The 24,275-nt window shown below is 36.0% G+C and overlaps 2 protein-coding genes across 6 annotated transcripts in view; both read right to left on the bottom strand.

Moving 5' to 3' along the window:
• The window catches only part of trpm3 (transient receptor potential cation channel, subfamily M, member 3), a 250,897-nt gene extending 234,775 nt beyond the window's left edge, over positions 1-16,122 (bottom strand). For both annotated transcript variants that reach the window (XM_087253504.1, XM_087253505.1), the window contains exons 1-2: positions 15,941-16,122; positions 1,205-1,267 (exon numbers count right to left, since the gene is read on the bottom strand). In XM_087253504.1, the coding sequence (XP_087109630.1) occupies positions 1,205-1,261 (57 nt within the window). In that variant the 5' untranslated portion in view covers positions 1,262-1,267; positions 15,941-16,122. The remainder of the gene's footprint in view (positions 1-1,204; positions 1,268-15,940) is intronic.
• Positions 16,123-16,858: 736 nt separating this feature from the next.
• Positions 16,859-24,275, bottom strand: part of cemip2 (cell migration inducing hyaluronidase 2) — a 53,427-nt gene continuing 46,010 nt past the window's right edge. For 2 of the 4 annotated variants that reach the window (XR_015490433.1, XM_087252548.1), the window contains exons 20-24: positions 21,717-21,945; positions 21,438-21,539; positions 19,645-19,790; positions 18,347-18,453; positions 16,859-18,265 (exon numbers count right to left, since the gene is read on the bottom strand). Coding sequence is in view for 2 of the 4 variants with exons in the window: in XM_087252548.1 (XP_087108674.1) it covers positions 18,066-18,265; positions 18,347-18,453; positions 19,645-19,790; positions 21,438-21,539; positions 21,717-21,945 (784 nt within the window). In the remaining 2 variants the exon portion in view is untranslated. 4 annotated transcript variants of the gene reach the window in all.

Below are 24,275 nucleotides of genomic sequence, written 5' to 3'. Positions count from 1 at the left end.
TAGCTGTAAGAAAGTAACGCGTTTCTAAAGACTTTCTAAGAGTTTAATTAAAAGTTTAAGCGAAAAGACTCGGCATGTAACCTTGTGTAAAGCCCACAACATACTGAGTCATCACCCTTGGAAGTAAGCGAGGTATTTTATTAAAAAAGCTGCTTGTTATATCTCAGAAAACAAATAAGACCAGCAATTTCACTGACCAGAACAACAGCTTGTGGCTGGTTAGCAGCCCAAAACATCTCTTGTTTCTGTTTTTAAATCAAAAACAAAAATGTGAAGCTGCTACAATTCAGAGTAATGTAAGGTGTTTCAGAGAATATACAGGAATCAGAGAGTGAAATTCAAAACCTTTTAAGACCTTTTTTAAGGCTCTTTCCATACTTTTAAAGACCTTATATCCACTTTAGGTCTCCACAGGAGTTTTTAACTTATAGTATATTTACTAAATATTAATGTAAGAAACTAATCCAAAACTAAAACATTATTCATATGCTGAATCAAAATCGGTTTAATCTAGCTAATTCAGCAGGTTGGAGCACATATAACTGCAGAAATAATGGTGTTACCTTGGTTACTGCAGTAAACAAGGCAGCATGATGTCAAATCTAGCAGGATTTTGTTGATTTCATAAACTATACAGCATCCTGATATTAGCAGATTTAATTCTGGCAAGCTTTAGCATGCACCATATATTGCATAATCAAAAATGATTTAAAATGTAATTTTAAAAAAAGCATTTTAGACTTTTATATACTTTTTTTAAGGGCCTTAAAATTCTCTACATTGGATTTATTAACTTTTGATATTTTTTAAGATTATATTTTTTTAATTGCAGGGTTTATTTTTTACAACTATACAACAAAATGCATTGTAGCTTTTTGTGAAATGTATTATTTAATATTACACTGACTGCTTGAAAAGATAGAAAATCTGTCTCCAACCTGTGGACATCTGACTCACAGAGGCCAATCATTTCCAATTATTCGCTGTGTCATTTTATCCATTATGCCCTTTACTAAGTGCTCAGTCCAGCAATTTTGTGACAGATTAAATCAGTCAGAGGTTGTTTTTCCTCTTTTCAGATATTTCAGTAGCAAGTATGTGCGACATTCACACAAGACATTTTGTTTGAATAATATAAATGTTGCTGATACAAACTTAAGGTTAACTGAAGCATGTGTACAGTTTCAGAGAGGTGAATTCTTACCTTCATTTCTGTGCAGAGAGGTTGCAAAACTCTCCGGGATTGAACTTTCCTTGTCATGGAGTCCTGTTTAATGAGGAACACACAGAGTACTCACTTTTAATTTATTGAGTGACATTACAATTCATTATTCTACATACTTTCCTTTAAAATATTATTATATCTCAGATCAGAAAACATGAACTGTCTTTTTTGTGTGTTGAGCAGTTCATGAAAGGACGCTTTGCGAAAAAAAAAACCCATCAACTTTATATTAGCTTCCAAACTAATGCTTAATGTTTTTAAATGTTATTAAAAAAATATGTCCACAACCAGGCTTGTGATTGAGACGGAAAATGAAAGAAAGGGAAGGAAAATAATCACACAAGGCAAGGGTAAATCTTGGCCTGTATTATTAAAAGCGGGACTAAGTAATGATCATATTGCAGCTACAGTGCAATAAAAAGCAGTTATCATTCGTATCTGTCAGCTTTTAAATGTGTAAGCCTGCAATGACTTTAGAGAGACACATAAACTGAGGAAGATATACTTATAGTGGTTAGAATTGGAATTTTATATTCTCTAATGAAAAGTAAATGATTAAATTATAATGGCAGAAATCTCTGGGTTAACTGGAAGAGAAGACGTAAACCACTCATCTGATTAAATCCCAGTCGCAATTTTCATGTAGAAGAAATAGGCTGTCATTTTACAGAAACTGAAAAATCCTCTAAAGTAAAATAAGCCCAAAGAGAAGATGGGTAGAGAAAGAACTTGCATTGCATATAGTCTATGTGCATCACAGTAAATACCTAAGAAATATGCGTTTGGTTGATTTAATCATAATTTTACATTTCAATTAGTAAGTTTTGGCCTTGCACTCCATATGTACTTCCAATAGACTCTCTATCTAGTAAGCATTAAAATGGTTGGCAGGTTTTATGCTACTTCTGCAAGAATGCACACTTCTAATCAGTCCGTTAGAAAAGCAAGTTGCGTTTACAAGGCTGTGCAACATTTAATGTATCACAGCAAATTGTGAGATCAAATGAATAAATGTGTATTTAAAAAGCTGGTTATTGCAAAACATTCTCTATATTCACCTGCTTAGAAAATGGATGCCCTTTCTAACTCCTACTAATATCATTTTTTCTATTTCCACCCTCTCAATCCAAAGAGCGCATTTTCTGTAATTTTATCACTCTATAGTGTTGCAATGACAGTTTTCCCTCAGTGCCTCACTCATTAAAAATATAGGTAGGTGACAAAGTAGTCCGAGACTGCACTGAAAACAGATGAGTGCACATTAACTATAGCCATGTTAAGTGAAAGGTAGGGTTGTCCATGAAATCCTTATTGGGGAGTATTTCAACCTAAGAGCTGCAATCCTCTTGTCAGACTTTGCAAGTAACAAGGTGCCATATATGAAAATTCTTTATAGATGTTTTTGTTCAAAACAAGTACTTTCCAGGGATTTGATTGTTTCTGTGTTTGTGGCAACAAACAACAGCACAGCTTAACCATTAATCATGCTTAACCATCAAATACCACTCATTGTATTTGAAATTATTTAGTTTTTAAAATGAATTTTTAAAATTCATTTATTTAGTCTTTTTGCCTTGCTCTAACGTTATCTATCAAACCGAAGTTGTAGCTTTCTCCAGAAAAGGATGGATATGCAATTATATACAGTATACAAGGTGTATATAAGTATTTCAAGAGATCACACTTAGCTATTGCTTGATACTAATTGCAGGTTTGGCATGTTGTCCTGGGAGAGAACCCTGAGCTCGGAGATACTTGAGCCCAGGGCTCCCACCTGGGGCCTCATGTAGGAAGACTTGCATGGAAATCATACTAAAACATTGCGTACACACAAAGCTGTAAATGTGTGTACGCATAAAAAAATTCAGATGTATGAAACACTGCGTACGCCGAATCTCACGCATATTCTTTTGTACATCTGAATGAACATGAAACTGAGCGCAACATGCACGAGCACAAATCCCCTCCCTGCCTCCTCCCCCGTATGAATATGCAAATGACTCTACTTTGGCAAAACCCAACGAAAAAGCAACGGCAAAAGCAAGCAAAAAGAGAAATTTTAAACAGAATGTGAATTGTAGGTGCTCCTTTCGGAGTTAGACCGGAAAAAAGCGGTGTTATTTGCAAGTTTGTCCTCCGGAATTAACAACAAAAGAAAAAAATAGAGTGGGAGAGTTTAGCTGATGCGGTTAACACAGTTGGGTCTGAACATCGCACTGAGTGAATTAGAAAAGAAATAGTGTGATTTATAGGTGTCAAATTTTGGAGCACCTTAAACAGTCTCTGTGGCGCAGCTTGTAAAACGCATGTCAACATGTTTTGACACGTTCGAGCATGAACTCGGTTCGAATCCAGCGTCTGATGAACGCTTTCTTCTTTTTCCCCCCACTACTTATCAGATTTTGCCAACTATTTATCACGAGAAAGACAAGTAGGAATCATTAATAAGTGCATCATATTTTATTTGCACATTTATTGAATGGAAATGTTTCTGATTCACGTATGCAAATTCATCTTCAGATAGTGTCTTTATAGCAATGTGCGTGCAGTAGATAGCTCAGATTACATTGGGAAAACAGGCGACTGCTGCAAATTGTGCTTTAATGTTTAGCTGGTTAACTGTATGGTATGGAAATCTTATATACCTGCTAGATGAACCCGTCTCATACAGCTGCCATTGCAAGGCTCAAAGACACTTTGTAGAGAGCAATTTAACACAACTGCCTCTAGAAGTCGCCAATGGAAATAAAACAGACACGCACAAAAAATGTGCGTACGCCAGCAATAAAGCTGACGTGGAGCTGCACACATTCCCACGTTCAGTTCATCGCTAGTAAATCCAAACGTGAGTGATTCTGAGAATGAAACCTGGCGTATGCAAAGTTTTTGTGCATATGCAGCGTTGATACATGAGGCCCCAGGTCATTTAGTATAGAAGGGAGTCTGAAATCAGGTAGGTCTTGAGAGCTCCCCCTGGTAAAAGAGAAAAAGGGGGAGATGGGTTGGATGGGAGGATTGTTAAAAAATGAAGATATAGAAGGTCGACAATATGGGCTCTATTCATTATAGGCTTGGATTTATCTGATTGGTTTGTCAATTATTGTTGATGCGAGACCAGCCGCAATCAATCATAGCTCAAAATTAGTTAGTAAAACTTCCCTAAATACATGTATACAAGTTTTGTATAGCTCTTTTTGAGTGGTTCACTGAAAGATTCCATTTGGGATTTACAAATTCAATTATGGGAGCAAAACCATGCTTTAATAAGCTTTATTTTTAAGGGTGAAATATTTTTCTGCGCATAAATCATAGGTAGGGTAGTTCTTTATTAGGAACTGCAAAGTTAAACATAAAAGGTTAAAGTTTAAAGAGTTTGAATAATCTCTAAAGTATTTTAATGAGCAATGTTCTGTGTTCTTTATAGTCATCTGTTGAAAAACAAAAACGTTAAAATGACAAAGGCTTCAAATGAAACATCATTGACTAACAACCACTAAGCCCACAGCAGGTCTGTCTTCAAAGGTTTGCAATTATTGGTGAAAAATGGAATTGTTAATTTCAGAGCCCAGCTGTTTCACTGTTTCAGCGGTATGACTTAATTTGGATATAACTGTTTTTAAAAAGCTTAATGAATTTGATTGATTGGCCAGACAGCCTCTTTATGGGGTGGATGGCAGTGCTTGAAAATAGGCTGCAATATGGAGCAGACTTTCTTCTGTTAGTCAAAAATCTGACAAAACAAAGCTACCTGTATATAATTGTTGTTCTTCTATCTCTCAAATCAAACTTGCGCTTTCTTGTGTGCATGCTCATTTGCTATCTGTCAAGTCCCAAAACAGAAAGAAATCATGTCGAAACAAAACACTTGACAGAATTTCTCTAATATATGCAAAACCGTGTTCCCTGCTAAAACTGATAATCATATCCCGGTGTCTATTTTTCAAGCTTCATTACACATGGTTCACTCTCTCGGTCAAGATTAAAGAAGACTTCAGATTGCTCTGACTAATTGGTTCTTGATTGTTGAATGATAAAAAGGTTGTGGATGCATTTTTTAGCAGTCTGGAGCCATCAATAATTCAAGCTCCACAACAACAAAGTCAGTAGGTGGGTGTGTGTGTGTGGCCATGCATGTGTGTGTACAGGGATGTTTGCATAAGCCTGATATTAGCTACACTAGCAACACATATTTGGGTAAAAACTGATTTTTCAAATATGCATTCTAACTGGTTTAAAGTCAGAAAACTAAACACAGAGAGCCTGTTTTGCTTTAGTGTTCAGTGCTTTCTCAATGCGGCTTCTTTTAGTAATAGTTAAATTATTATACTCAGGATCAGAATAAGTGGATTACTGAAAATGTAAGAAATCAACTGCACTAAAAAAATCACAGGTTGTCAGACACACAACTTAAAATATGAGTGGTTTTATAACTCCCTAATTATCATTTCAAACCACAATCTAATTTTATGGCACAGAAGTTAATCATCAAACTGATAAAGCAAAAAAAAAAAAAAAAAAAAGCACACACACAGCGTCAGGCCAAATGTTTGACAACATATCCTCTTGCTGTAACATATCACAGCTACTTACAGTATATGCCCTTTAAAATACCTGAGAAGTTAGAAGTTTGAACATTTATCATAGTTTCTAAAAAAATGACTAGATGAAAAGTATGTCAATGTGTCACAACATGTAATAAGCTGCCTTAGGAGAAATCTGTGAAAGTGAGTGAATAAAAAGGAGACATGGGTGATTTCTCCTTTTAGGACATATGGTAGAATGCCTTCTTGCTCTGTGCTCACTGCAGTTTCCAACAGATGGTGAATGAGTACGGCTATCATTTATTTACCATAGCGCAAGTCAAATGCATACCACGGTGACCAATCGGCCTTATTATTAATCAGCCTGAAGATCAAAAGAAGTAGCCATCTTTCCATACCAAACTGTAAGAGCACTAGTCAGAAATCAGTGAAGTTGAAAACTTGAGTGATAAAAGTTGAGCTGGTTTTTAACAGGAGCGTAAAATATACAAAATCAGCAACATTTCAAAATAAAAGAGAGTCTGTCTCTTACCAGTTTGATGATTCCTCTTCTCAGTTCTTGCTTTTTTTCCCCTTAAGAAGGTTTAGCTTGTTATCTCAAATAATTTGATGTTCAAAGTTTCAAGGCGGCAGCGAGGCCACAAAAAAGCCCAAAAGGCCTCTAAAAAAGTTTTAGGAACCAAACAAGTGTAGCTTTGGTTTAAAAATCACATGCGCCAAGACTGAGTCAATCAGACAAAACCTTCAATGACCTTGGGACTCATTTAACAGCAGTGTCTCTACCGTGGCTCTGTTCCCTGCGTTCATGGCATCCACATCTCCCATGTGTTGTCCTTGGGTCCCAGCGTCAGACCCCAACACAACTATGTGGCCGCTGTCTACCTCAAAGTTGCTTGCAAGGTCCTTCAGCATCCATTTTAAGTCAAGCTTCGCAAACTGAACTCTGATCTAGGTGGCTCATTGGGGAAAAGTGTCCGAACTTATAAGTGTCTACGGAGAGAGAGAGCGCAGGAAGGAGAGTGTATGTCTGTCGTTGCCCTGTCACCAACGCATGACACACGTCATCAGGGGAGGCACCTGGGCCACAGACATCCGTTTGACTCTCCGAATGAGATACGGGAGGTGTGGGGACCAGAGGGTGGCAGGGGGGGTCGGGAAAGGCGTGTGGGCCGAGGGTGAGCAAGGGGGGCTGGGGTAGCATTGCCTGCCTGCTTGCTCACAGATGCAGGTTGCTAGGTGAGGGGGCTATAAATGCTCTCTTATTGAGGGGCTAATGATGTCAAATAAAATAAAGCAAACAGTTGGAAGCTAACGAGGGCTAATTTAGTGTGCTCTACGTAATGAATTAATGACGAGCACCCCACTGACAGAAATGGCGAGCGCTAGAAAATGACAGGAGACTGAGGACTGCAATGCACTGATCAAGGGCCGCCGATCTACTGATAACATTGACAGATTTCTTCTACTATATTTCTAGCTTAAAGTACTGGAAATAAAAGCAGAGCAGCTTTCAAGTTCATCGTCGTAATGCCTCTCTCCCTTTGAGCCTCTCTAATCTTTCTCGTTTTCATGGCTTGTCTGCTGTTTGGATTGAGGTGGTCGGGTTTGATTTGGCTTGTCTCTGAGGCTGTCATGGCTAAAAGGAGCCGGATGAACAAAACACATTTGCTTCCATGCTCCTCCATCAAAAGGATCACGTGTAAGAGAGAGGGAAAACTAGCAGACTGGCATGGATATTTGATAAGCACAAAAACAATGATCACCGATGATCAAACATTCAGTCAGACGGGATTACAGATTTACAGAGTAATTTTATTTATATATCAATATAGTCTTATCAAGAGCTTAAAAGAATAGTCCACCCAGAACTAAATTAATACTCACTAATTCTGTTGTTATTTACTCACAATCACATAATTACAATCTCGTATTTCCAGGTTGGTTTTGTTGAATTTTTATACTTTCTCATGTAGCAGAGTAAACACACTAAAAAAAAAATGCTGTGTACTATAGTACTATATATTCATTTTTCAGAAATGATTTTTTTACCGATTTTTTATTTTACTCAAATTTAAAATCATGCATTGTACTGTATTGTTTTAAATATATATTTGAAGTAAATTTAAGGACATTATACATAATATGGCTTACATTAGTAATATTAATAAAATGTACACTCATCGGCCACTTTCTTATATATACCTGTCCAACTGCTCTTCAATGCAAATTTCTAATCAGCCAATTAAATAGCAGCAACTCAATGCATTTAGGCATGTGGACATTGTTAAGATGATCTGCTGCAGTTCAAACTGAGCATCAGAATGAAGAAGAAATGTGATTTAAGTGACTTTGAACGTTGCATGGTGTTGGTGCCAAACAGGCTAGTTTGAGTATTTCAAAAACTGCTGATCTACTGGAGGTTTCACGCACAACCATCTCTTTAGTTTACATAGAATGGTCCAAAAAAAGAGAACAAGTGAGCAGCAGTTCTGTGGGTGCAAATCCCTTGTTGGTGCCAGAGGTCAGAGGAGAATGGCCAGACTGGTTTGAGCTGATAGGGCAACAGTAACTCAAATAACCACTCGTTACAACTGAGGTATGTAGAAGAGCATCTCTGACAACACGTCCAACCTTGAGACGGATAAGCTGCAGAAGAAGACCAGACCGAGTGCCACTACTGTCAAGAAGTGGAAAATGATGCTACAATTTGCACAGGCTCACCAAAATTGGACAATAGAAGATTGAATAAATGTTGCCTGGTCTAATGAGTCTCGATTTCTGCTGCAACATTCGTATGGTAGGGTCAGAATTTGGCATTAAAAAACATGAAAGCATGGATCCATCTCCTCCCATTAGAACCAACTGAGTATCTTGGCAAAACCACAGCCAACCTGAGTATTGCTGCTGACCATGTCCATTCTTTTTACTACAGTGTTAACCATAAACCACCATAAAGTGCAAATCATCTCAGACTGGTTTCCTGAACATGACAATGTCCTAAATGGCCTCCATAGTCACCAGGTCTCAATACAATAGAGCACCTTTGGGATGAAGTGGAACGGGAGATTCGCATCATGGATGTGCAGCCGACAAGTCTTCAGCAACATCATGATGCAATCATGTAAATATGGATCTCTAAATCTATGTCATGAAGGTTTAAGGCAAAAGAGGGTCCAAGCCAGTACTAGTAAGGTATACCTCATAAAGTCTTCGGTGAGTGTAAGCAATATAAGAAAAACAACAACCATAAACCAGTAATTGATATGTTGACTATGTAATATGTATCAAATCTTAGAAAGAAAGAAAGATAGAAAACAGACAGACCGACAAGCAGATAGATAGATAGACAGACAGACAGACAGACAGACAGACAGACAGACAGACAGACAGACAGACAGACAGACAGACAGACAGACAGACAGACAGACAGACAGACAGACAGACAGACAGACAGACAGACAGACAGACAGACAGACAGACAGACAGACAGACAGACAGATAGATAGATAGATAGATAGATAGATAGATAGATAGATAGATAGATAGATAGATAGATAGATAGATAGATAGATAGATAAAACCTTGTGTTATGATTGGTATTAAATTGATGTCACTATAGTAAAACTCAAAAATCAAGTTTTAAATGACATATGTTTAGCTCAACATGTGTGAGGATAATAATGCCAGAAGTAATTATGTTTGGGTGAAACTATTTAAGACTGGATCACAAAGTGTTTAAGAAAGATATAACACTGAAGCGTTTTACAGCTGTGAAATGAGCCTTTTAAAATGGCCAAGTGTTAAGTTGAACTCTCTTTTGTGCTTTTATTCTCTTAAATGCAGTCCATCAAAAGGCTGGGCCATTTCTAAGGTGTTATCATGAGTAAAGAGTGTAACCAGCCATGGGCATGCTCTATAATAACCATAATGTGATGAGTCAATTAACAGTGATGAGGGGAATAGTGCCAGAGAGAGAGAGAGAGAGTGGCAGAGAGATAGAAAGAGAGTTGTGATTGATCCCCCATGGGATGGTCTCATATCCTCATTTAAGTACCTGAAAACCAATCAGCACTGTGAGTGCGGCTGTTTATATCCATCTAAAATCTTTAGCACATCTGAGGGATGTGATGATACAGAGAAGAGGCCCCATATGTTTGGATCCATCAGGTCTAAACAGTCCATCAACGATCCAAATAATCCTAAAAAGCTCCATGGCAACAAGACACCACTACAGATGTCCATTGCTTATATTGCATGAACACACCATTGATCAGTAAAACCAATATAGCTGGATATCTTTTTTAAAATAATTTCATAATATATTTTTTCTAAAATATTGCTGTAACTTATTGAGATGGAGCAAGCCTTGCCTCTAAATAATTTACATATTTATGAACTACCAATGTGATCACTCTGAATAAGCTGTTTTTATTTGCTTAAAATATATATTTTTTATTTAATAAGCAATATGATATTTTGCACAATTGTCTAAATCAGTTTAAAACACTCCCCCGAAATATAATATTGACAAAGAATAAATCATGATATCAATACTAAGATTTCAAAATCATTTCAAACCTGCCATCAAAGATTATGGCACTATTTTGAGCAGATCCTGACATGCACTGTATAGTAAGGAAAAGCTGTGGAATGTCCAGAGAAATCACTTGACTGTCTAGCTCCATTTGGGGGTTCAATAAACTGTGGGCCACTTATCAGAAGAGGAGTCAGAAATCTCAACATCCTTTAGCAAGATCTCTGAATTCACTCTCAAAGACTTGCTGACCTATTTCTTGTATACTGGATTAAAAAAAACCCAGAAGACTAACCTTAAAATCCAGGTGCCTCTAGAAACCAGCAGTTTGATGTACTTGACTAACCCCATTGACATTAGATGAAGTCGACATTTACACTACCCCACTAAGCGCCACCTCTGTGGGGGGAGGATGTTGCCATAGTAGCACACCCCTATGTCACTTTCTGAGTCATTTAATTATTAACAACCCCATGCCTGCACTGTGAAGGAATATCCTAGCCTGTTGCACCACAGTGTGTGATGGATACTCCATATAGCAGGGTAGGGCAATTTTCTAAAAATTCAACTGAAGTGTGTTGAGCCACATAATGCCTAATTCAGCACAGTGATAAAAAATACTTAAATTATAATTACATATTTTAACTAATTATGCCATCTCATTCCTATTTCTATCTAATAGCAGAGGATATGTTTATATTATTAAGCTTCGAATCATTTACAAATACGTCACTTAATTTTATTTCATTTACTTTTATTCAACCAGTATTTTACTTCAAAAAATGACATATAGCAAAAGATAATAAGATGATGTACAAAAGGTATTATTGGGGAAAAAATCTTATTAAAAAGTGGCATGTCCAAAATTATTCATACTCTTCTCAATAATCAATAGAAATATTGATTTATAGGCTATTACAGCAATCAAAAGCTTCCTATAATTGCTTTTTGCTTCTCTCCATTGATATTTTTGCCCATTAATCTTAAGCCATGAGCTAAAACTTTTTCAGGTTGGAGAATATCCTTGCCATCACCCTGCTCCCTGCCAGCTCCCACCACAGATTCTCAATTGGATTTAAGTCAGAACTCTGGCTAGGCCATTGCAAACTGTTAATGTTTGTCTACTAACCATTTCTTCACCACTTTTGCTGTGTGTTTTGGGTCAGACTGCCTGTTGTTATTGATGAGGTTGATGTATTACTCATTTTCATGATGCCATTTACTATAATTAGGTTACCTGGTCCACTGACTGAAAAACACCACTGAAAAATCATTAGATTCCCACAACCATGACAGTTTGAAAATAGCTGTTTCTCAATTCCAAGAACGCAGATAACATACTTGCGTTCTTGTGGAAACTGGGGCCTGTTTCAGTAAAGAGGTTCAAACAACTCGGAGTTTAAACCTGAACTCTGAGTTGATTTACCAAGAGATTAAAAATTCTGAGTTTTTGGTTTCAGAATAGCTGATCTGCGTTAGATCAATCAACTTTGAGTAGACCAACTCAGAGTTAAGCGCGCACACCGTGACTATAAAATGGCATTATCAATGGAGCGAAGATATTACGAGTGACTATGGCAACATCTTAAAAAAAGAGATCACCATTTCTTTCCCCGGCTGAACTTGATCTGCTCATGCAAAGTTATAGTAAATATGAGCGTATATATTTAAAAAGAAGCAACCATCAGTGAAACAGAGACAGTTAGCATGGGAAAACAGCTGCTCAAGTTATTGCGTAATTTTTAATTTAAAGTATTTAAACATTTAAGTATAATAAAATAAGTAATGTAATGTGTGACGTTTATACTTTTTTTCTAAACTTTTATACACGTTTATCAGTTTTAATAGATTTAACAGTGCACTTGTGTGTCTGCCTTTTTATTGATCAAGTAATAGAGGTTGATATAACAAGAACTTAAGCAGTGCTAAAAATAGTTTTTAGACAGAATAATAATCCCATTAATCTAGTAACAGTACATGTCGAAGGTTAAACTAAATATTTATGGAAAAAAGGACAAGCCTCGTACGTGACTTTGTTCTGTGTGTGACAAAAATGTAGGCAATAGCTGTTTCCATCAAAATACAGGCTATTACATAAATTTGTGCAAAACTGGAATAACGCCCAAAAGATGCGAATAAAGCAGCGTTTTTATCCAACGAGTCAAAGAGAACACAATCGTCACTTCCTGATTAACTTGCGGCAAATATCAACAGTAAAAACAGAATTTACTGCGGTAGAACAAGCTGCGTCAATGATTTTTTTTGTTTAATACTTGCGCCTCAGAAGACAATTGACACACAATGAACACGTGGGGGCATTTGAAGCCAGACGCAGAGACTCCTGACACGCTCCAGAAGCTTGGAGGTAATTAATAAATACAAAAAAATATTTAAGTTTTTTTAAGTTAATAAATAAGTTTCTCTCATTTCAGGGTTAAAATACTCTGAGTTTTCACTTAACCTCCATTCTGAAACAGGCCCCTGGTCTTGCCAGGTGTCCTCGGAAGAACAAACTCGGGAGACTGCGAGGGCAGAAAACACGTCCTGTGCGAAATGAGATGCTGCGTTCTTCCTGATGGTCACATGACCTTGACATGTTTTTAATGGAAAATTATTTAAACATTACTGCCTTCATACAACAATTTATTGTTTTTCCCCTTTTCAAAATATATACCATGCATAAAAACATTATAAATACATATTGCACAATATAAATAAAACAGATTTTAATATGATTTTCAGCAAATAAACACCCTTAATGTGTTTATTCCTTTATTAAGATGTGCATGGTAATGTTTATATTCACCGTTTCATTTAGGTAAACTCCTGAGGTAAATCAGTTATATCGCTGAACTTTAATAATAAATCTAAATAAAATGCTGCGCTACCCACCTCCAGTCGCAATGACTTCTGGGACTTTCAGAGAGAGTTGGGTGCTCAAGTCTGCATCGTTGCGTCCTCGATATCAAGACCACATCCGGGAAGTTTCACGCGTCTTCTGTACTTGCGGTCTTGAGTATTGGAACTAAACTTTGGCAGCTGATGATGACGTTACACGAGGACACAAGACCGCTGAAGAACTCATATTGAGAAACAGCCAGTGCGTATTAGGTTTGAAGGTTGTTGTTTTTTTTTTTTCTACAAAAATGAAGCCTACATCATTTTGGCCAAACAGACGACTAAAAGTCTTCATTGGCTTGATGAGCATTTGTAAAGGCCCAGCATGCTTTTGTGTGCATTCTTTGGAGAAGTGATCTTCTCCTTGGTCTCTGTCCATGGAAGCCAGAGGTGTGCAGTGTTCGTTGGACTGTCTGATTCGTCATATTGACCTTATTGGTAATCTTTGGATTATTTTTACCATTCTAAATATTCCCCTGGCCAGCACATGTGTCACTTTTGGATTCTGAGCACGTCTGCTGAGTTTTTTCACAGTGCTGAATGTCTAGTATTTTTTAAATAATACTTTGCACTGTAGCCACTGGATATTCAAAACTTTTAGTTATGGTCTAATAGCCCTTTCCTGATTTGTGAGCAACCACAATGTCCAGCCGCAGGTACTCACTGAGCTCCTTTGTCTAAGCAATGATTGTCCACAAACTAACAGCAGAGAAAGTCTTTTTTTTCACCTGTTGATTAAAACAGCTGTTTCCAATTAATCAGTGTAATTAGGATGCTTTAAAACTGCTGGGACTATTTAAAATGGTTTGAACTTTGGATTTTTATATAGACTGTGACAGCTTGCAAAGGGTTTTATTAATTTTTGTGTATCGTCTTATTACTTTTGGGATAAGCCTGTGTAATTCCTTGGCCTAAAAAAAAACCTTGTGGGTCGAAAAAAAGTAAGTCAACATTGTCCAGGGGTGTGATTAACTTTGGGCTTGACTGTATAATATTTTTCCTTAGGTAATGTAATTTAAACTTTCTTTGTCTCATATGGTCATCAAATATTATTTGTGTTTTTTTTATACTTGTAGTTCTCATCCATGCGTTTGGCAATGGGTAACATTGTTCATTAAAGTGTATGCATCTATATTTATTTTAACAAATTTAAAATGTCAAAATCAGATAATTCAGTATTAAAAGGATGTTCATCTGAACCCATGTTTGTATCTAATGGCATTAACATATCTTGAGTCAATTTCATTATGTTGGTTAAATTTTTATTTATACTATATGTATAATTTCATGAAATTTATGCACATCTAATGAAATACAAAAAAATAAATAATATTATTTATTTATTGTGTTAACTAGAATGTGCCATACAAGTAAAAAAAAAACTGCTAGCTGAAACAAATGAGTTTTTTTTTATATAATTTTTATATTACCTTAATATTAGTGTTATTAATTAGTGATATTAAAAACAATACATTATTTTGAAAGCTAACTTCCTCCCAAATGATAAGTATTTTCACAAAAAAAGCAAATGTTTTGTGTTGGACATGAATATAAAATGTAAGACTTTTTATAAAATTGATAATACATACATTTTATATTGAAAGAAAACGTAACAGTCACTGTATCAGCAACCTAACAAAGAACATCCTCATACAGTATGGCACACATCCAGTATTTCATATCGTGTGTAATCTTCATGTGTACTTTTAATTCTTATATTTATTCATTCTAACATTTAAAGGAAGTCATATATTGTCTAACATTTGATTGGCAATTGCTGAAGTTTACTATGCAATTATGATAATGCAGGGCAATCCTTTTGCATGTATGTTTCAACAGCATGCTTGATACAATCTGTTTTCTGACTATCTGGGGATTTGCTGGGCAAGCAGACTACTCATTTACAAAAAACTGCTTTTAGATATGTAAACGTCTTTGATCCATGCTGAGTTCACATTTCATTTGACTGCAGATTTGGCAGTGGAAAGAGGACCATGTTTTGTATGCCCTAGGATTCACATGGCTGAGATTACAAGTAGTCTATTCGAATGAAATGTAGAACAATCAGAGCAACTGCCGAGAGCATGCTCAAAATAAACAGCTTAAATGTTGTTTCATATATCTATTTGTATATGATTAGTACATGTAGTAAATTATATTGTAAACAAACATAATCAATCTCAAAGAGTTGTTTCTGCAAGGAGTTTTTGTTTGTTTTTCCACCTATTGGTTGAGTATTTGTTTAATTTAATATGTTTTTACACCCGGTATTTGGTGTTTCAATCACTTCACAACAGTGAATTGCTAAACAATTTAGATTTTGGGTTTGAGATAAAAGATTTGGTTCTCCCATATGTATCACTTGATCAAAATATAAAGATAATCTAGGACAAGCATTCAATTAAATTTGTAAAACAAAATAAGATATAATAGTAGTAATAATAAATTGCCTTCAACATTTGAACCCGGTTGTCTGTAACGTTAGTTGGTTTATAAAGGTTTGACAAGATTAAAAGGACAGTCATGAGCCTTATTCTACCAGCCTTATAGTTCTTATATTTTCTTATATTTTCACTTAAATTCTAACAAAACTATTAAATTCTACATAATATTATATCTATATGAGCTTCAGAATACACCCAAATCAACAGGACCATAACCTTTAAACAGAAATGTTTGTTTGCCTGTCTGCATAAACACAGGCAATCTACTCAGATTTACTGTGGCAACAAGTCCAATTACCTGTATCGCGTTTTTAGACTTCGACCAAACCGACTATCAGAAGGTTTCACATGGTTCACGGGGTAGCATTTGTGTAGGAGTGAGCGTTTTTTTTTACTTTGTTTACATCAGCCCACCGCTCAGCCAAACGCGCCATGCTGATGTCTGTGTGAACACTGTGCAGCGTGACAAAAGTTAACTGTAATGACAATGTGCCCGCGCGCGGGAGATTTCGGCGGGAACATTCAGAGTCCCATTAGTCCTAAAGATAAAACAGCTAAGCATGGTAAGTGTTTTGTTTTTGTTGCTGCTGCTAAAAACACATGATCACTAAGTCGACTTAGTGTCAAATTTTAATATAAATAAAAATAACACAATAGGCAAAATAGTGGTTATGTGTTATATATACTAGTGATATTTTGCCCTCTATTGATGGCACGGTAAAACCAATAAGCTCATCAGGAAGCTTTTTAAAATGTTTTTTGATGGTTATCAGTCAACGTATTTCAGTTGTTTTAATTATATGAGTTGGAAACCATTATAATGTTTTTTTTTTTCAGCAGGGAAGTCATTCTCATAATCCAATAAACTAATATTTTTTTAATGAGCTAGAAATGGAAAGAAAAAAAAAGAAATTGAGAAAACAAGATCGTGTGTGTGGTTAAAGCCTACATGATGTGATTGATGAGGTCTCTTGACTGTCATAAATGTGTGGCTCACTACATATTTCATTCTACATCCGACATGACAGCTTATACCTTTAATCGTGTACTCGTACCAACCTTATGACCTGGATCAAGTCTCTAACAGCCTTAACCAAGAAGACGCCGGTGGAAATATTTTTAGTCCATAACAATACAGTTGTAAAGCATGTCTGCCCTCTAGTGTTCACTTGAATCCCTTCGAGTATTCTAATACTCAAACACAACAGCCAACAAATACATGTTTTATAAAATTTATATCTTAACGGAAGTTCACATCAAATTACAGCACAAAAGCAAAGCCAGTTAAAAGAGAAAGAAAGGGAGCATTTGACAATAATAACAACATTTGTGATGTAAACAACATACATTTACGGGGGGTTTGCATCTATAAAAAATGCAACATTTCAGTCTATCAATAAAAACCTCAGTGGTTAAAAAATAGCCTAACTAACTCAAAAACGTCACATTCAGGCTTTCATTTCAATCACAAAATGACAAATGTATTTTCCATGGGATGATAGATTTATCAAGCTAAGCGAGTGATGCCACTTCAAAGGCAGACATCTGGCATTTTAATAAAGGAACTGAAAAATTACAATTGACGTACTCTTGTGTAGTTACAGTTAAATTTGACAATAATAATTGGTTTTGAGATAAATACTAAACTAACATCCTGGAATTCACTTTCATTGTTTTTCCCTACAATAACAGTAAATGGTACTTTATTATTTGTCTTATGTTCCACTTAGTAAAAAACAAATGTTTTGGAACAACATGACAGCAAATAAGCATGAGGCAGAATGATCAGTTGAACTATGGCATACACAAATATTTGGTGTGATTTCAAGTGACCTGATCTGTTTAGTCTTTTCCACATACACATACCTAACAAGCGAAAATGGTTTAATGTTATATGAGAAAATAATTTACCTGCATTTATTTTTTTATGTTAAATGAAACATTAATACAGTTTAATAGTCAACTTTGAAAGTACTGTAAATACTGCAGATTAACTGCTGCATGAGAAGCAGAATGACACAATTAAATAATGGCATGTCCCACTGATACAAAAGGAATAAATAACTGAGAAAAAAATCTGAGTGTCAATTAAACCTGCAGATTGTTTGAGGAGAAAAAGAAGCCATCGAACTTCAGAATTTGTGATGTACTTCTAGCTTGTGCTGTCCATTTGTTATCCAGTTTAAAAAAAAAAAGTTTGGCATGTATTTAAAAAGTGCATCACTTTGTGCTGTACAATAACATTTACAACAAACCACAATCACGCAAGACAAAATGACAAACAAAGAAGACAAATACATCCACTCACATAACAAATACTTAAGTCCATTAACACTAGTTTGCCAAAATAAATTACGTTCATGAGTTCACATTCATTTGCTGGTTGTGTTGTTGATTCACATCTAGTAAAGGCTCACTTTTGGCTAAGAGATTTTTTTCAGGAGTTCAAGATCCATCCGTGTGGGAGAGTCTTTTTTTGGTGGACAAGAGTATTCCTCGAGGGACAGGGGAATGAACCGTTCCTGTAATCCCAAAATCTTGGCACCTTGGCAGGTCAACAGAGTAGACCATGGCTGAGGTGAAGGACCTCCCTGACCGAGGAACCCGAAAAAAGCAATGGCGACTGTAAAGAGATGGTTATGGGAATCAGACTAGGTAAAGCTGACATTTAAATGAATTTTTCCATGTTGTAAAAGTACTGTACCTTTATTCTGAAGGTCTGGTGTTTTAGCAGATCCCAAAGACTCCAGATATTGTGCGACACCAGCAAAGCTAGCAGGCTGACCTCTTGTGGCAAGTAGAACTATTGACCTAAACAGAAATTCAGCCACTTAAGGTTATTATACAGTAATTTTGAAAAACTAATTACAAGCTAAACCCATTTTTGTAAGATAAAATAAACATGAACTGAAATAAGTTATCAAACAAACTGCACACATTTAAATAGAAAACACACTGTAAAATATTATTAATATTATAAAATAAAGATTTCTTGTTTTAATATATCATAAAAAGCTATTTATTGCAGTAGAGACAATTTTTCAGCATCATTGCTCCAGTCTTGAGTGATAGATCTGTTGCTCCAGAAACATTTTCAATAATTACAAAATTTTTTGTTCAGTCATAAATTATTTCTAAACATAATAGTTTTAATAACTCAATTCTAATAACTGATTTAATTTATCTTTGCCATGATGACAGTAAATAACATTTGACTCTGTATTTTTCAAGACACTTAAACAGCTTATACAGACAAATTGGGAGAAAATGTTTAATGGGGGCTAATAATGTTGACCTTAAAATGCTTTTAAAAAATGTAAAACTTTCTCTAGAAGAAAAAATATTAAAGGAAATACTGTGAAAAATTCTGTGCTCTGTTAAACATTATTTGGGAATATATGAAAAAGAAAAAACATTCTAAATGTGCTACTAAATGTGACAACTTTATATTAAAGCCAAGACACTGCAGGTGAGTAGGGTAAACAAATAAATTCAGTTATCACAATGCTCTCCTAGTTGACTGATTCCAACAGGAATTGAAACAATTTTTTGAAATACGAGTTTCGAATATGTTGTGATTGAATTTGGAAATGAGGCATTCTTTTTTTAAATATACACAGATCTGCATATCTTTCTAGCAAAAAAAAACTCAGGTTTAAAATACTTGGTTTTTTTGGCATTCTTCTTTTTGTCAATCCATAATGCAATTATTGGCATTTATTTAAATATGAATATTTTGCTAAATATAAATGTGTCACCTTTGATAAATGTATTGTGTCTTTAACAAAAAAAAGTTTTTAATATGTAAAAATATATATGTATTAACTCTGTATACTAAAAATCGTATTGCATAAATCTTTGTACTTCTAACCAGCCCTCTAAATAAACATTGCATGCCACCTTTCAATCCCTTTACCCAGACCATCACTGCAGAGCCAAATTCTCCAAACAAACCACCAGACGTCCTGCCTTAAACCCCAAACCACAGCTTTCACCCCTCACCTCTTCATAATTCCAGTTTTAAAAAACTGTTCCATTTTAGTGTCCAGCGATGAAAACATTGAGTTCTTTGTGACTTTTCCAGAGCAAGCATCCACAGTCACTAGAAGAAACCCAGACTGGCTAAGGTCAAATCTCTGTGCATTCACCTTCAAGACAGGCAAAACAGAGGAAATGGGTCATTAAAATAGTTTCTGAAGGTTCAAATCTTTGTTGAACGAAGATAAGCACATATTATAATTTCCTTTATCTCTCAATTGTCAATGTAAAAAAGACAACTTGCATAATCTTAAAAACAACTTAATAGTCCATTTAATTTAGATTTATTAATTATAAAGAGCTCAAACAAAAACTAATGAAAAGGAAACAAAAAATATTTAAATAATAAAAATGATAAACACGCACAACATTACGAAAACAAAAACTAAAAGTGAAATGAAAAAGCATGAATATAAAAATATTTCAACTGTTCATAAAAACTACAACTGTTAATCCATGATAATAAAACGATTAACTATATTTACATACAGTCTTGTATACATAAAATAAAACACACAATTAGCTTTTTTTTACTAATTAAAAAGCTATCTTAAAATCTATACATAGCAATATATCATTTAATACTTAAAATAATACTAAAACTAAAATTAAAGAAATATGAACGATGCATACATTCCTACATTTTACTTACTAAAGCATTTACAGTTATAAACACCTTTCAAAGCAAATATGGCTGCATTTACACTGCATGGTTCAAGTGACTCAATTCTGATTTTTTCTCCCATGTGGCAGATTGGATATGGCCCATGTAAGTGTAGGCAGAAAAAAAAAATCACATGGATTCCGATTTACTCAAATCAGATTCCGGCCTTGTTCATATGTGAGAATTTATCCAATATAAATTGGATAAAAAGATTCGTGCCCTTATGTCTTCAGTGTACGCAGGTTGATCAGATTTTCACCTGTCGAGTCTCTTGATGCTTTCATTTCAGAACAGACTGCAGTCCCAAACCTTAAATCTCATACACAAGGACTAAAAAAGCTTTTATATGGTCATGTAGCACAAGTATTAAAGCATGTTAACGAGCAAGAAAGAGTGAGAGAGAGCGAGAGAGCACAATATTGGCCACGTCACTCATATAAAACTGTTGCATACATCACGTGCATAAATCACACCATGGACATTACATTAAGATGCCTGCTGATTTAAAAAGGAATTGATTAAAAGAAGATGGCCAAATGAGAACTTTTCTGTCATAAACTATAGTAAAACAACTTGTTAAAAAGAAAAAAAAAAGAAAACCCTGCAAACAGATTACATACAGGAATGGAGAAACGAGCGCTCTTTTATTATCAGCTGTCAGTCAATGCTCTTCTTTTTCCTGGTCATTGTGCCTTTGCTGTGTAAACATAGACAGCCAGATATAAGTCACTTTTTTATACTTCTTTTTTTTTAGGGGTTTTCACCTTTATTGGGATAGGACAGTGGAGATTTACAGACAGGAAAGTGTGGGAAGCAGAGATAGGGAAAGGATCGGCAAAGGACCTTGGGCCGGGAATCGAACTTGGGTCACCGTTAACACCTCAGAGCTATGTGTCAAGACACTAACCACAAGGCAATTGGCACCGACACAAGTCACTTTTAAAAGATGATGCAAGCAGGTCAGCCAAAAAAAAAATCGGATAATCACAAAATTGGAATTGACCATCAAGATCTGCAGTGTAAATTCAGCCTAAATGTATCAATGTCACGTAAATAAACAATATAAATAGATGCTTTGAACAATCCGACTCACAGTAATATAGGCTTGCGTGTCATTATCCTGCTCTTCTTTCACACTCAGGGATTTGATTTGCGTTTGGAGGTAGCTGTTCCATGGATCACTGGAGAAGGCAAACTACAGGGGCAGAAAAATAGAAGTCATTTAGAGTGGCTCCTATTTACAGAAGACACAAGGTAAAAGGCTAGCAGATGGACAGTCGGTCTCTCTGGCACACAGTTCAAAGCCTGTTCCACTCAAACAGAGAAACACAAATGATGATGTCCGCTCATAGGGAGCTTGGACTGTATTTACCTGTGAGGCCCCACAGGCTCCGCAGGGCTCCGTGTTGGGCTTTGGCATAGGCACTATGTTGCTGGCAGGCTTGCTGTATTTGGGGTAGGCATTGGCGGTGCAGTTGCAGGTCTCAGTCTTTTGGTTGGCACGTATGGTGGCGATGATCTTGACTCTTTCGCAGCCGGCGGAGGAGCAGTAGCTGTTGCCGTCTCGTCTGTGGCGAGCTCTTGCATACAGCCATAACAGACTAAGGGTCAAACACAAGATTAATGTATCAGGCTGCACTATAAACAATCATTTTTTTTTAAATAAACTTACAGTTGAAGTCAGATTTATTAGCCCCCCTGTATATTTGTTTTCCCTAATTTCTGATTATCAGAAAGATTTTTTCAACACATTTGTAAACATAAAAGTTTTAATAACTCATTTCTAATAACTCATTTCTTCTATCTTTGACATGATAACAGTACATAATATTTGACTAGATATTTTTCAAGATACTAGTATGCAGCTTAAAGTGCAATTCAAAGGCTTAGCTATGTTAGTTAGGTAAGTTAGGGTAATTAGGAAATTCCTTACATAATGATGTTTTTTTCTGCAGACAAACGAAAAAAAATGCTTAAGGGGGCTAGTAATATTGACCTTAAAATGTTTTTAAAGGGCCATGACACCCCCCACTTTCGGTTAAAGTCTACTTCAGAATTTTTTCAAACGATGCATGATTAATGGGCGTGGAGCTCCGCGAGCATAGGGCAGGAGTGGGCGTGGCCAGCAGGGGAGAAGGGGAGCGAACGACTGTTGTTGACATTTAGCTCACAAAATAAGACACAAACCGTGAGGAGACGCATGAGTTTATAGTTCAAAAAGTTAAAACGCAAAGAAATAAACAGTAATTTAATGCCCTGTTCTTGCGTGATTGTGGAAATCTGAATTTCATATACACATAACCACAATTTATATCATTATAAAGATAAGTGTGTTCATGTAAACACTATAAATGAGGATTCTTCCTCGATCCCTGGGTTTAAATTATAGATCTGAATGCAGACTCAGTGCAGCAGGTCTCCTGACCTGTCTATTTTAACCATTAGCCCTGCTGGTAATATAGAGGCTCTAGGCAAACACAGCAGCACGGCGATGTTGTGAGCGAACTCCTGATAAAAGTCAAAGTCCGCCATTCTTCAATTCTCGTAATGCTCACCCGACAAAAATGCTTGCATCACACACACAGCTTTGCTGTATGATCGGCCCTGACAAGATCGCGGGTAAAAAACACAAGTGGTGCTCGCTGCAGAGCCATTTGGGCGAGCTGAGCTCCAGCGAGGGGGAGCTTAAGCTTGAGCTCCACCTTTTTTGCACTTCTTCTACGAGTGATGTCACTGTGGGTAGGGTTAGGGGTGGGGTTGGTGTACGCATTAAAACAGCTTACAGGAGGCAGAGCGAGAGCTCATGCTCCCCCTCGCTGGAGCTCAGCTCTGCTCAAATGGCTCTGCAGCGAGCACCCTCTCAAAAAACATGCAACAAACCCCGTGGATCATGGAAACAAACACATACGAGCCTTCATGAATGGCTACTGCGTGCCGTGGGTGGGTCCGTGTCTCACAGCATGCTTGAAACTAGCAGGTCTGCCTTGCCTTAGGAAAGCACATGCTCTCATGAATAATTAAGCAGCCGGCTCTTCTCATAGGATAATAAAACTGCGCTATGAATAATAATGAGAAACCGACGCATCATCATTGCACTTGCAGTACTGCGCTACGTCGCCGATTTTGATCCCGCCCCAAAAATCATTTTAAACCCGGAAGCTGAAATTAGCTAACAAAGGTCAAAATTATCTAGTTTTCCCCACAATTAAAGCTGACAGGTGCTAACATTGTCTTTACTGATGCTCAACACACACACACATCTGTTAATATATAAAAAAAAGTTCTCCAGTGTGTCCTGAACCTTTAAAACTTAAAACTTTCTCCAGAAGAAAAATGTTTTAAGATATACTGTGAAAAATTCTTTGCTCTGTTAGACATTATTTGGGAAACGTGAAAAACTGTGTATTTAAGCCAAGACACTGCAAGAGAATAGGGTAAAAAATAATCAGTTATTACAGAACTTCTCTAGTTGACTATTTCCAATAAGAATTGAAACAATTTTTTGAGATTTGAGATTCTAAGATGTTGTGTTTAAATATGCAAATGAGGCATTCTTTTATTAAATATACACTGATGTGCATACTTTTCTAACAAATTCTTGTTTTGTTTTTGCAAATTTTTGGGGGATTTTTCTTTTTATCGGTCCATAATTCAGAAAAAAATATATATCTTTCTTATGCATGTACTTTGACCAGTCCACCCAGTTACCTTTACATGCACGCACACACGCAAACACACACGTAAACACATGACTGTAATGTTTTTTTTCTGCTTTTTCATGTTTTTTTATTTTTTATTTCTTTGTATGTGATCCCAATTTGTGTACTTTTTACAAATTCTAAAAAAAGAACACCCGAAAAAAAAAAAGAAAATACTGTGAACATCCAGTGTAAAATTGTGTATATAATCAGGCAAATTATGTCTAAACAAA

The sequence above is a fragment of the Danio rerio genome, chromosome 5 (assembly GCF_052040795.2).
Source record: "Danio rerio strain M-AB ecotype USA chromosome 5, GRCz13ab, whole genome shotgun sequence".
NCBI classification, from domain to species: Eukaryota; Metazoa; Chordata; class Actinopteri; order Cypriniformes; family Danionidae; genus Danio; species Danio rerio.
The sequence above is the reverse complement of the archived record's forward strand: the minus strand, read 5'-3'. Positions and strand labels throughout refer to the sequence as shown.